This window comes from Micropterus dolomieu, linkage group LG11 (assembly GCF_021292245.1).
Source record: "Micropterus dolomieu isolate WLL.071019.BEF.003 ecotype Adirondacks linkage group LG11, ASM2129224v1, whole genome shotgun sequence".
Taxonomy (NCBI): domain Eukaryota; kingdom Metazoa; phylum Chordata; class Actinopteri; order Centrarchiformes; family Centrarchidae; genus Micropterus; species Micropterus dolomieu.
The window spans coordinates 16,445,023-16,458,819 of record NC_060160.1 but is presented as its reverse complement, the minus strand read 5'-3'; the positions used below and the strand labels follow the sequence as shown (position 1 = coordinate 16,458,819).

The following is a 13,797-nucleotide window of genomic DNA, read 5'->3' as shown; positions in this document are numbered from 1 at the left end:
TTCCCACGCACGCACTTCCATCAGGCTCAACATACTCAGAGTTGACTGAACTTATTCTGATTGGCCTTTCTGAAACGGAAAACCCGGAGTTTGACAGCTCAGAGTTCGTCAACCCAGAGTTCAGGTTTACACTCAGTTTGTTGAACCTTCTTTCTGAAACAGGGCCCAGGAACAGAACCTCAAAACAGGAAACATGACAACTGACTGACGGAATGGAGTAGGGAACAGAGACGGAACCGACTGGGAACAGGACAACAATAAACATGGAACAGAACAGCAAATAAGGGAAATACCAAAACACAACAGACTATATAACAGATACTGGACAAAGGACAACAGACAGAACCGAATCCAAAACTCTGAATGCAGTGTAAAGTCTGCAAAAAGTATCATAGGCCAGAACTAGTGAGATCACGTGTTTTGTATCTTGTTTTCATGCAAACAAGTGAGCATTTTTATATTTAAAAGAAATCGAAGTATCAAAATGCACTGATATACCAAAGAGGTTACCTTAATGTCAACCTCTGACAGCAATATGTGATAGCAATTTCTGATGTTATGTCATGTACCAGACACTAGGATATGTTGTTGTTCTCCAGGTGTTCTTCTTGGACTTTGGCAACACAGCAGTTGTTGCCTGCAGCAGCCTCAGAGAGCTCCCTTCGGACCTCCTGTCTCACCCATTCCAAGTAGCAAAGTGGCACCATTGGTCAAAATATTAATGCACACTTATCTGTTCCACTGTTGAACTGTGAACAAACAGTAACACACAACACTTGCTTGTGATCTTAGGCTCAGGAGTTCCAAGTCACTGGAATGCGTCCTTCAGCTGAGTCAATCATCCTGGGGAACCAGTGGAGCAGTCGAGCCCGCGACCGCTTTATCACACTGGTGAAAGGCCGTTCACTCATTGTGTCCCTGTACTCCATCCTCCATGGTGTCATGCATGTGCAGCTGCTCATCAACACACAGACAACAAACACCAGCATGGTAGACATCTTGGTGCAAGAAGGACATGCTGTGACGGCTGAAGAGAGCTTCGATTCCAAGGTGACACAACGGCTGTGAGCTTAGGTTGTCACACATGAAATGTATTGTGTGCAATATAGAAATAAATCATTCATAACATATCCCTTTTAAGCTTAACCTCACCTAAATATGTCCTTTTTTAAATGCTTGATTTAAAGTTTTAGTTCTCTTCTTCAGAGAGAGCAGTGGCTATGGCCTGCTTGAATTCATATCATATATAGTGCACTCTTTACGTTTTCATGACAGCATCGCAACCTCCATTGAAACGCCTCTAACCAAACCTGCAACCTATTCCACTTAATCACTGTCAATCCAAACGCTTGAAGCTTTCAGTGGTACCTTTTGTACTTGCAGTACTGATTTTTACCAGCAGATGTTGTGGTTGGTTGCTGTGAGCAAAATTGCTTTGGTTTCACTGAGAATAAAAGCACAAATCATAGTGTTGATTGGGTTTTTTTTGTGCCCAAGGTGACAACCATACCAGCCCTGATTCAGAAAGATCCATACCAAACCTGTGTGCCCTTCTGAGTCTGGATACTTTACTTTTGTTTGCAGCAAAACCATGACGCACTGATGTCCATGTACAAGGACAAGGAAATGGGTACATACATTGCCAACGCTGCCAGCAGCTCCTGGAATGATCGCAAGAGAGAGGAGAAGCAGCTCATTGACAACCTGCTCGCCCACTTTTCCAAGAGCCGCCTCTCTTACTCCAAGACAAAGGCAAGATACACTGCAGCTTACACAATACTTTTTATATTATATTCATACTAACATCTTAAAAATAGTAAGATTGTATAGTATTTTTATAAAACAATGTTATAAAGTGCTTTACAAATAAAATAAAAAACAGTAACAAGGATTTAAAAACAGCAACAGAATTACAATCAGTTAAGAGAAAGCCTTCAGATTGAACTGGATCTTGAGGAGGAATTTAAAATAGGACACAGACTCGTGTGTGAGAGATGCTGATATATTGGTATTGGGGGGGATGATGGCATCACCTCCACATTGTCTGTTGCTCTCACTTTGTCCAGGAGATGGAGCCGTTTCAGTGGCTCAGTTTATGTTTTGGTGTTCATTCAGAGGCACACCCATTCTGTCTGAAACAATGACAACTACAGCTGTGAAGCACTAGTCTGGATGCATGAGCACATCATGTGAAGTGTCTGACTGCAGCCTTCCTTCTAACATCATAGGTACATCTGCATGGACCAAACAGTCCTAATAAGATAAAGTTCCACAGCTTGAGCAACAAGACACACTACAAGTAAGCATTGCGTTCACCAAGACCAAATTAAACTTTCAGGCTGCAAATGCACCTCCACTACCCCCCACCCCTCCATTGCTAATGAGTTTGTCCTCTTGCAGGACTGTGTGTATAGAGAGAAGCAGCATCAACTCCTTGGCCCTGAATGAAAACCCTCACTACAAACATCAGAGGATGCTGGTGGCAGGGACTGTGTCAGTCAACCCCACAGGTACCAGATACAATATCTCCTCCATAAATGCAGATATTATATATTAACAAGGAATCAAAATGATTCTATGCAATGTGAAAGTGGCTGCTTGAATTTACAAACAAACTGTCAACCAACTCTGCAGTCCCTTTATAAGGCTGTAAAATGTGAGGGAAACATGTTTTTCACATTGTTCTTCTAAATGTCCAATTTGATAATTGCGGCTTTAAACATGAGGCTGTGTTGCAGGGACACGGATTCTACTGAGAGATACCACCCTCATGCCCGACATCCCAGGACTGCCTGCACTCATTACCATGCTGTTCACGCCCATCATGGAGTTGCGGTTAGTCAGACTATCACTGTGCACCTTAAAGGCAGCATAATCAAAAAACCCATGTTAATATTTTTTCCCCCTCAATTTTTTGTAGCACTGATGAAGAGAGGACGTGCTACACTGGCGCCCTCTGTGGCTTGGGCTGGAACAGTCGAACACAGGATGGCATCCTACCTGAGCATGACATCGAACTTGCCTTTGACGTCAAATTTGATATTGAAGACATCACTGAGGTAACAGCTGTCAGCAGAGAGACGGATGTGTTGTGATGATCGCGGTGATGAAGTAGGCAAAAATTCAGATTGGTTTTCCCAGAGCCCTTGTCACTCATTGATTTGATCTTCAGATTTGACAGGTGATTCGTACCGCTTCTCCTCAAGATTTAAAGAGTAAACTTTTTTCACCTCATGCTCTGTGATAAAAGTTGCAACACCTCCTTGAATGCTGATAGTGATTGAGATATATGGAGTTAATGTGTTGCTCCAAAGTTTTACCGACATCGAGCTATATTGATCTTTTAATGGATTTTACAAATTTTTGATGAACAATTGTCTAGGATATCTTTAAAGATCATGATGTGTGCTAATGATCTACAGCACTGGCCTTTGGCAATTGTTGCAATACTTTAATGCCAGTATTACATGATATAGCATTCTTTTTTGTGTATTACTGATTAGTTCTGTGTTTTTCAGATAAATGCTTTGCGAGTGGCTATAAACCGCCTGGTGTGTGGAGGGCCCTGTGGCACTCTGCATTTGGGGCCTGACAGGATCAGCCACCTGCAGGAGGACTGCCAGGACCGCCTCATAAGGTCACTTCCATACACCCACAGAAATCAGTAACAAGTTTAAAGACTGGTCTATGTGTATGCAGCCATTGATCGGTTTGTCATTATGTAATGCAGACTGTTCACCAAGTCACCGCCAAGGGAAGCTGTCACTCCAGTATACTACGAGAAACTCGAGAAATGGAATCAGGTATGATACAAGATTGTGTTCCTGCAACGATTATTTGATACTTTTTGTTTTATCATTAGCCCTGTTACGTGCTGTTTTGTGAGCACATTTTAGCTCTTGTGTTTTTTTAAAGTGTTTGTATTGAACCTGCAGGTGGATCCTGCTCTGAAGATGGGTATTGTTGAGCCCAGAAGTGGAAAGACCACAGGTGTTCTCTTCCAGCTGCATCCTGTCACTCTCCTCAACACTTAAAAAGCCACTGGAAATGCATTTGTGTTGAAATGAAACTGATTCTAATGTTTTACTATGAGCAGTTGCCTGGAATTTTAATTTCATTATGTTCAGAGGAGTATTTTTTTAAGTTCAAATGTAGCTTTCAGCAGCCGAAAAATCCTCAATTCTTTCTTTGTCGTTTGCAGCCACCAGTGGAGTAGTTATTCCCTTTAAATAAGTCGCTGCTCATAAGAAATGTAAATGTTCTGAGATTTGTCCTGTATAGCTCTTTCTAACAGAACTTCAGCAGTGGGCCATTAAAAATAGTGCGCAACAGATGAGGCTTGTCAGTCAGTCTTCATTCAAACACAGTCTCATTGTGACCCAAGAGTCAAGTTAAATTTGTCACCACAGCACACACACATACGCTAAACTCCTACTACGAGATGAGAGGTGCATCTGTGCCAGAATTCACTGGCTGATATTTATAGCTCATCATTCCGGGTCTCCTATCCAAAGTTTGTCACCTCAAACTTAGCTGTGGTGTCATACACAAGCTCATCTTCACTGACCTGAAGATGTCTTATGAATGTGAACTCATCAGTAAAGTGGCTGAGGAGATGTTATACATCAAGGTACATTTATTTTTCTTATTCTTGTAATTAAATACATAGTGTAAGTGCAAATAGTTAAAGAGTCCAGGGTCTAAAGAACTACAGAGTATAGTTGAACATAGTACAAAGTTGGACAGTTATTCAAACAAGCTAAATATCACCAGATACTCCTTGTCTTCATAGTAGTTGTACAACAGTACCTAAAACATGGGCATGTGTATTGTTGCTTATGGTTATACAAAAGCAAAAACCCTACAATTACCACATCTAAGACGCATATTGTTAAATTATTTTGTGCTTGGAAACACCAAAAGGAAATCATTTTTGATATTTATATATATTGACATTGACTGAGAGAAGCCCTGTCTGCTAACTCAGAAACATGAAGCAGTATTCAACATTGGCAGCAGAGCACGTCTGTGGGCATTTAGCTTTTTTGTGCCAAACTATACAGTTTGTGGTAAGCACTGCAAAGCAAAAATGATTTAAAAACTGCACAGAAGATATCAAATATTATTTACCCAAGGCTCGACTTCATGCACTTTATAAGCAATTTAATAAGCAACACAAAAAAAGTCAGTTTCCTTATTTGTTTTTCGAGTTGTGTACTTATCTACCTAGAAACAGGATTATGTATTTGTGACTGTGTGTTAGTGTTTAGACTGCTATAGACAGGGTGAAGGCTTCTCCAGTGGATGCTTTTAGAGAACACCAAGATGACACAGCACTACGCCCCACAGATGACGACCAGGCTCTTCAACGGTGAGCGAGCTGCCTGGCTCTGAGCTGGACTGGACTGTCAGCTGCATGGTGAGACAGACAGGTCTACTCCTCCTTCCTCTTGGCCCCGGGGATCTTTGCTTGGATCCTGTACAAGAGAAACACACTTAAATACCACAAGCCATTCATTCTAGATTAACTTGTGCTTATTTTAACTTCCTGCTGTTTTTGTACTCGCTCTTTTTATGGCAGTCTGTAAAACTAACAGGTCAAGTTTTACTAAAATTGGAAAACTGATGATCAGTCCAAAAACTGCAGGCAGACATTTTGGCATCATCTGACCCTTGAGACACCTACAGACAAACTTCACTCTTGAATTTTCTGGGTTACCACAGAGCTGATGAATATAGACTATTCGGTTTCAGTCTGTTAAATTGAGTAGTTTGTCATTTTTCAAGGTCTCAGGCAAGGAAACACATTTCTACAATGCTTTCTACTCCGTGCAACATGTTTTTAATATTTTTAATAGACTTGATTTTCCAAACTGTTTCATTTGTGAATTAATCTTGCAAATTGGATGATTTGCTGACCACAAATGCTCATTTTAACAGCGCCCTGCTTTACACCTTCACAGTTGCACACATAAATACCTGAAAGCTGCCCAGTACAACTGCAGTCTCATCAGCTGGCCACTGAGCAGCTCCAGTCGAGATGTAAGGGTTAAGTGCCTTGCACAAAGGCACTTCAGTGCTTCTAATCAAGGAAAAGCAAATGCTGCTCTTTCAGTTGTTTGCCTCCGACAGCAAGACGCAAAAATGTCTGACCATGATGAAAACTGATCCGTAACAACTCCTCATTGTATTTTTACATTTTTATTTAATATTGAACAGGGAGCACTGCTTGATTTCCTCTGGTGTGGCTTGTGCTTCAACAAGGTGCTTGAAGCTGCGTTTCCTCGTAAATCGTAAGTGAACAAAAATGGCAAACACTCACTTCCCCACCACAGAGTTGACCTGGGTCCGTATTAGTCCCACATATTGATCAATCTGTGCCTGAAAACAGAAGGAAAATGATGGGTGTAAATAGTAATACTGGATAACATTTCTTTAACCAGGGTTGACTTGACTTATGAAGCTGAAATTCCTACCTGATGTTTCTCGTACACCACGGGCATGGTGAACATGGAGACCACAGCTGTAGAGGCACGGAGAGAGTAATTATTCTAAGTATTCTGCTCAAACAGTAACACACTTGTGTCAGCAGGGCCGCCGACACTTATCTAATGTACACTGGAAAAGTAAACATAGTGTTCACGTTCGACAGTAAAGTAAACCTGTCTAGTGAATTTAATTCTGGCATAGTGATAAGGACATGCTGTACTTTTACATATGTATAATACAGCTTTGCTATATGTATCCTGTTCATCAAGTCTTCTGAAGATTACTGAATCTTTGACACACAAAAGGACTGAAATGCTGCAGTGGTGTGTGAGTCAACAGCAGTGCTGGGAAGTTTGTAGTCGTCGATAAAATGGAGCTGAGCGAGAGCTCTTGAGTCAGGAAAGCTTCACCTAGGATGAGCAGTGTCAGGCCGTTGAAGAGAGCACCCACGTAGGTCAGCAGCCACATCAGAACCGCAAACTGAAACACACGCAGACGTGACATGTTTTAAACTTTCTAACCTGCACGCCTGACTGTATATATTCATCTATAACCTGATTACTTAATAATTGGCCAAGCTGATCTCACACTTTACCTGAAGTAACTGACAGATATTGTCATCCCTTGCTAGTGATGCTAAAAAGGCAATGAGTGAGTTTGAGGCAAACCTTCAAGGAGTCGACCAGATCTTGTACGAGGAACAACCTGCGGAGCTCCTTCATACAGGTGTTGGTGTACAGCAGGATTTTGTCAGCATATTTACTAATCTGGTCCTGGGATAGGGCGAGATCAATCTCCAGGTAGGCTCTGAAAACAGACACAAGGACAGAAACACAGACAAGACCCTTCAGTATGCAGACCTTTTAATGAAATCCACAAAGCGCCTCATTCAACAATCTTCCGTTTTACCCACTTGAAAGGATGTCCTTCATCGGTCTTCTGCACAGCCTGCAGTACAGACTTGTAGATCCTGAAGCTGATGGTGGCAGAGAGGGCTGCCAGGGCTAAGTAGGCTCCGACACTGACCACGCTGAACTGGGTCAGGGAGAAGAGGAGCAGAAGCACGCTGCTGAACACGGCCCCCGACTGCTTCACATTCCTCCAGTAGAGCAAGTCAATCGCTGTGGGGAGGACAGAAGAAGGACAAACGGGATAAGAAGCCACAACCAGCATGACCTGACCTCTCACTCTGCATCATGCAGGCCTGGGCATCCATGGCTGTATCAAAGTTGGACTAGACTGCTGCACACTACACACCACACATTTGGGTCAAATATCTGGAAGCTGTTCACAACCCAATGTCCTCAGAGAGCTTTGGCTGTCACGTGATCCTGTTTTAACCCAGCTTCCTAACCTAGCTTTTCACTAGGTTAGGGGGAGCTGTGGAACTGTAAGGTGCCGTGAAGGTGTCTGAGTTTCTTTACTCCTATATATAGAGATAGATAGATATGAGTGACCTTTGCAGAAGATAATAGCTTACTCTTACTTGTCGAGCGAATGCCTCAGTCTGGACCAGTGGGACTTCGTATTTACATCTGATGTGTACTTGCACCTGGTCTGGTCTCACACGTATACAGACATGCATACAAACCGGCAAGTGAAACCGCATTACACTGAAGGTACAATTGCACTGCCTGCTCTCAGAACAGAATTAATGATTGACCTATAGCTCGGCGAAGGCAGTAGCAGAAATAGAAGTGTTATCAGCAGTTCACAGATAACACTTCAATGTGACCTGGCCACACAAGCAGCTCTGTGGTCAGTGATGAAGGATGACTATGCTTTCAATGCAGTGTCTCGTCAATGCAGTGAAACACCCTGATTCCTCCAAACCATCCCGATCACACAGGAATAAACAGTTGAAATATGCAACGCCATCATGCCTGCAGGCACTTGTACATCTTGCTGCACCATTTTCCTTCCATCCTTACTTTTTCCTCAGTTCTTTGGGTGGCGGGGCCTGTAATTCAAAGCCACTAGCAAAGATGAGAGACAAGCGATAACTGAGGATTAGACCAGTGTACCATTACAGCTCCAGAGGCCGACACGGTCTTCCTCTGGCAGTCGTCTGTGTCGGCTGGAAACATGGGCCCGTTTCCATGAGAACTGTCGCTTGCTTGTTTCACCTCTGCTGAACCAGCTGCCTCCCCCACCACCTCTGCAAGTCTTACTAGTACTACTAGGGTTTACCGGTACAGGCACCTGGAAATCATTCATGTCACGTAGGGAGGCAAGCAGAACCAGTGTGTTTAATATAAAGTTAAGAAGAGAGAATCGCTGCGGTGGTCTCTTGGGTGTTTTACTCTTCCTCTCTGAGTTGCCCGCCAGCCTGCCTGCTCTAATTTTAGCTGTGGAGCTGTGAGCAGCATAGTGATGACGGCCATCTTTACTCTCCACTAAAAGGTATCTTTGGATGCCAAAAAGGCAGGCTAATCCTGGGAAGCTGAATAACTGTCATTGTGGCATTGTGTGCAGAGTTAATCTCTGCTACACACGCTAACTGTTCCTATACTGTAAAATAACACATGCACCATCTGTCTTTTCTCTCCAGTAGCCAAGAGTGACATACAAATCAGACACTACCCATTCAGAAACAGTGGGAACAGGATCCACAGGCCCTAGCAGCTGTACACGCACCACTCCCCACAGAAGACATTGTTGATGACACCACTGACAAACTGTCTATATGGCTACCGATTTGAATGGAGATGCTCTGACAGACAGACAGGCAGACAGACAGGCAGGCGCAGGTTGCACATACAGCAGCTGTAACAACACACAGGTAAATCAACAACAGACAGCTCTGCTAGAGACATGGGTTGACCGGCGACAGCGACTGTGCCTTGTGATGTGCTGCACTGGCTGCACGCAGACTGAAAAGCTTTAATTAGTGCAGTAGAAACTTGTACTGACCTGCGGCTCCCATGGCTGAACAGGGAAAGAGGCAGCTGCTTTATCCACAGACAAAAGGAGAGCACTGAAGGGGAAGTCCCCCCTGCACAGGAGGGGAGGGGCCATAGCCACACCAGCAAATCATCATCCGCCTGTGCATGGGGACTGAGGGAGGGAGGGGGGACGTCTATGGGGTGCGGTTGCCAAAGAATCACATTGCAATCCAACACACACACACACTAACACACATATACCGTTCTCTCTTTCTCTGTGAGCTCTTTTATGCTTTTAAGCGCAGCCCCGCTGACATGTGACAAAGACTGCCAGGCAGCGACTACAATAAAAGACAGCGTATCAAAATGGAAAACAAAACCACAGTCCTTTTTATGTGTAAAGGTTGCGTCATCTGACTTCAGCGGCTAAAGAAGAGACGACTGCTGTAACATTGCATGCTAATAAACCATACACACTGTAGACATCTTGTACTGCTCTGTGGTAAGGATCTGCTGAGCACCTGCCTGATGCAGTTACCATAGTTACCATGCTCCATTTTCTCCCCGCCACTCATTGAGAGATGGAGAGAGGGGGAAAGGGAGGGGCTGAAAGAGGGAGGGAGGGGGAAAGAGCTTTCCTTTGGGAACAGAGAGAGATTCATTTGCTCCGAATCTGGGGAATCAGCAGCACATAATGTGTCCCCACAACCCCACATATGAAGACAGCCTCTCCCTTTATTGTGCAGCACAAAGGGACAATGGCAGGTTTCACATGAGGCCAGTTAGTCGTCAAGAAAATGATAAAAACTACGTGTGTAAAGGGCTTAAACTGATAGTGTCTAGTTAGTTAGATAGTTAATTGATAGTGTCACATTATAAGCTCAGATTTGTCCAAATTTGAGTCTGATTTCTGACTGAAAGCTGCTCATTTCTGTGGCGCTGCTTGTTTACACTGGATGACATTTCAGTTGTTCACATTTAATTAAAACCATAACTTGATATTAATTTATAATGAGGCATGCACCAAATATAGAAAATCAATTTAGGTTTTTGACCGAAGCAAAAGCTGAACTGCTTGCGTGACAGTATAATCTAGGATAGGCAGAATCACAGTACAGAGGAGGCACAAATGCAGCCTGCCGAGCTCTGTTTGTTTATATGACTCTCTGATACTCAACACGTATACCGAGCAAAAACCAGAGCAAAGATTAACACCAGTGACAATAATATGAGCCCTCCTCCCCCTTTTCTATAGTGAAACTAGTTTAGCCTGACCTCATTAAATCACTGAAGACATCCTTGTGGCCTCAAACAAGCCATCAGTCGGAGTGAGCAAACATGCGAAGGGACTTCTGCTGCCAACAGCTTGATTCAGGACTTGAGTCTCAGACTTGGAACTTGGACTTTGGGGATGATAACTTCAGATTCTTTGATATAAAATGGTATGAGTTACTTAATTTGGTAGAGCTATTGCAGACGGAGATATCTCAGCAATATGATCGCTTGTCCAACAGAAATGAACACCAGCAAATTGGACCAGTTAAGAAAAGCATTTCAAACCAAAACAGCACTAAAATGGAATGCTCCAGTACCACTAGCAGTGAGTAAATCGTACTGTGTTATGTCAAAAAAATCGGACCTGTAACTCTCTGTCTGAACAAAGTTTGATTCTTCTTCTGCCATATAGCAACCAAATAATTATTTAAAAACAACAGCTAATTTAATGCAAGTCTTCTTAAATGCACAAAGTTGTGTACACCACTAAATATGCAATGTACCACAGCAGGCAGTATCTAAGGTTTGACCAGAGTTCATGTATTTGAGAAACTACTAAAAAAAAAAATGTGATGATCAAATATTGTCTATAGCTGCCATATTAATAAAGCAAAACATCTGTTCTCCATCTTCTTATCTATGTGGGTTTGTGACACATTATGTCATATTTAAGAATGCAGATTTGATTAAGGCAGCCACATGATTGGTGTACACAGTAGTGCAGAAGTATGTTTTAACTATAGCATGCATTACAAAAAACCTATTGGCTGTGTGTCATCTTGAGTCCTGTAAGTGCATTACTGAATTTTGGATGTGTCTGCATCATTGTTTGGTCATTCTTGAGTAGCTTGGTGACAGTGACTCAGTACTGTGATGAGGATGACTAAACACAATGCCCACAGCTTCAAGGTGAAGTGGATATATTCAACTGCATAAAGTATATCTGCTCAATTTCATCCTTTGTTGCGCTAGATGTATCAGCTTAATTTGATACGTTCCTAATGTTGTAAACAGATCCCATCAGATATCATATTACACAGTCTCAGACTTTCATTTGGACCAAATTAAATGAATAATGACTCAGTAGAATAATGACCAATGGAGGAGAGGGGGGGGGTTATCAAGGTTATTTTTACAAGCACATCCACAATCAGTGACTGTTATGATCTCTGTTGGGATACAGTAAGCACTTCATCCATCTTTTTATATTGCATTGTAACTGCTGAGCCTGAAAAGATGGCAGATAATGACCAGTGTGGAGGAAGGGGCGCCATTTTCTCTCTTGGCCCCGTGTACGAGCCCTTCATGCTATGGAAACAGACAGACGGAGGATGCTCTTCTCCGGCCCAGTCTCTGCAAGGTGCCATGGCAGCCGATGTAATAGGGCTGATGTAATCAGGATGGGTGCGCCCTGGTTACCATGGAAACAGTCTGTCAGATCTGTCGGGATGCTTGGACTGCCTCGTTACACAAAAACAGAGCATACGCCATATAAAACCAGCTCCCCTGCACGGCTGCAAAGTGGGGAGGGTGATAACAATGGCACCCCTTAGTCCACAACACAACACTGGCATCCATATTAACATGCACCCAAAACAGATGGCTTCCCAGCACGCTGGTATGTATACGCTTATTTTCCAAAACACCCACCAGCGTCCCCCCTCCTCTTTGGTTTTTGTTTTCGGACGCACACACATGCAGCAGAAAGGATGTGTCATCAGGGCGTGTCCATGTGAAAGGAGGCGCAGGCAAAAAGCGCTGTTTGATTCCCCAACACTTGACAAATACAGTTAGATGACAAATGTACACATGCAAAGCACACATACACACATTCAAGGAGACACACCTGTCATGAATATTTAACCTACATGCAGAGATAAGTGTCACAGCCACAGACAAACAGCTGAGTAAATCACAGTAAACACATCAGTACCCTGGCCCTTCCAGCCGCTCCAGGAGCTTTCCTTCTTGGTCACGTCTGCAGTGGCCTGCATGCTGGTGATCAGTTATGTCCCTGTTCTCTTTCTCTCTTTGTCTTTATGGTCTCCGTTTTCTTCTTTGTCTCTCTCTTCGGTAGCACCGACTCACTCACTCATCCCAGAAAGGCATGAATGGTCGAAAAGGATGCTGAGATGACGGGGTGGGAGGGAGTAAAGGTTTCCAATGTGCTGCCGGCTCGCGGAGCACACAGACTGATGCTGTGGAGCAGCACTGGCTAGAACAGAAGGAGCTGGGAAAGTGCGTATGTGTATGTCTGTGTGCGTGTGTGCTGGGGGAGGGGGACGGGGGTGACGGGGGGGGGGGGCAAATTGTAAACACCATACCACAGTTGCTGCAGCAGCAAACCATCCATGCAATGATTAAAAGCCTAGGGGGGTGAGAGGGTGGGTGGTGATCGTTGGGAGGCTTAGCTTTTGTCTTGAAAGGGCAGGTACACTAGCTTTCACAATAAAATCCCTAACAGAGCCTCAGAACACACTGGTAATAGAGTGGGGGTACAGGCAGTGGGAGGGTTATCCCACATATGCTTTGATGAGACACCAAAAGCATTGTCATATACTTTCTAGCATGGCTTCCCTCGTAGTTTGTTTGTAACAGAACCATATTTATTGGTGCAATAGTAATACAGGCTACAAATATGGCATGTTACTGCAGTCTGTGCAACCTGAAATTAGTCATTTTAACAGCCTGACGCCATGTTGCACACAAGACAAGGTGCAATAGCAATGTTTTCTAAAGGATGAAAATGGTTGGACTTGAGGCCATGTTGCTATGGAAATATATGGCAACCATCCATATCCACTGTTCTTGATTTGCACAGATCCATATTTAAGGTTGTAGCCAGAGATTCAAAGAGCTCTTTCCATTATGACTCACTGATGATTGAAGAGGCAAAGTGCTTGTACTTTAATAATTCATAATGCAAGACACCGGGCATTACAGCACAATGCTCCTTGTTTAGCGCCCTCTGGATGTGTTTGTGCTTTACGATTTCCTCCCTAGAATAGATTTGTAATGCAGATAGAGCTGTAAAGAGACCTGCGACTGAAAGGGCAGGATGCTTAAAAAAAAAAAAGCACCATCACTTAGCAGAAAACAATGACTTCATAGTTCGGGGCTAACATAATTTTTTTACCCTATCAAAGCT

The 13,797-nt window shown here is 43.3% G+C and overlaps 2 protein-coding genes across 8 annotated transcripts in view; one reads left to right on the top strand and one right to left on the bottom strand.

The window, feature by feature from the left end:
- The window catches only part of tdrd9 (tudor domain containing 9), a 37,788-nt gene extending 33,455 nt beyond the window's left edge, over positions 1-4,333 (top strand). For all 5 annotated transcript variants that reach the window (XM_046061678.1, XM_046061677.1, XM_046061676.1 and 2 more), the window contains 8 exons: positions 1,585-1,752; positions 2,229-2,299; positions 2,401-2,510; positions 2,739-2,835; positions 2,921-3,059; positions 3,519-3,637; positions 3,731-3,803; positions 3,936-4,333. In XM_046061678.1, coding sequence (XP_045917634.1) covers positions 1,585-1,752; positions 2,229-2,299; positions 2,401-2,510; positions 2,739-2,835; positions 2,921-3,059; positions 3,519-3,637; positions 3,731-3,803; positions 3,936-4,034 — 876 coding nt within the window. In that variant the 3' untranslated portion in view covers positions 4,035-4,333. The remainder of the gene's footprint in view (positions 1-1,584; positions 1,753-2,228; positions 2,300-2,400; positions 2,511-2,738; positions 2,836-2,920; positions 3,060-3,518; positions 3,638-3,730; positions 3,804-3,935) is intronic.
- Positions 4,334-4,621: 288 nt separating this feature from the next.
- Positions 4,622-13,797, bottom strand: part of rtn1a (reticulon 1a) — a 20,466-nt gene continuing 11,290 nt past the window's right edge. The window contains exons 1-7 of one of the 3 annotated variants that reach the window (XM_046061685.1): positions 12,583-12,776; positions 7,403-7,610; positions 7,158-7,296; positions 6,900-6,969; positions 6,477-6,523; positions 6,323-6,381; positions 4,622-5,477 (exon numbers count right to left, since the gene is read on the bottom strand). In XM_046061685.1, the coding sequence (XP_045917641.1) occupies positions 5,435-5,477; positions 6,323-6,381; positions 6,477-6,523; positions 6,900-6,969; positions 7,158-7,296; positions 7,403-7,610; positions 12,583-12,643 (627 nt within the window). In that variant the 5' untranslated portion in view covers positions 12,644-12,776 and the 3' untranslated portion in view covers positions 4,622-5,434. Of the gene's footprint in view, positions 5,478-6,322; positions 6,382-6,476; positions 6,524-6,899; positions 6,970-7,157; positions 7,297-7,402; positions 7,611-9,402; positions 9,431-12,582; positions 12,777-13,797 lie in introns of those variants that run through there. The other 2 variants (XM_046061686.1, XM_046061684.1) reach the window with 2 other exon arrangements.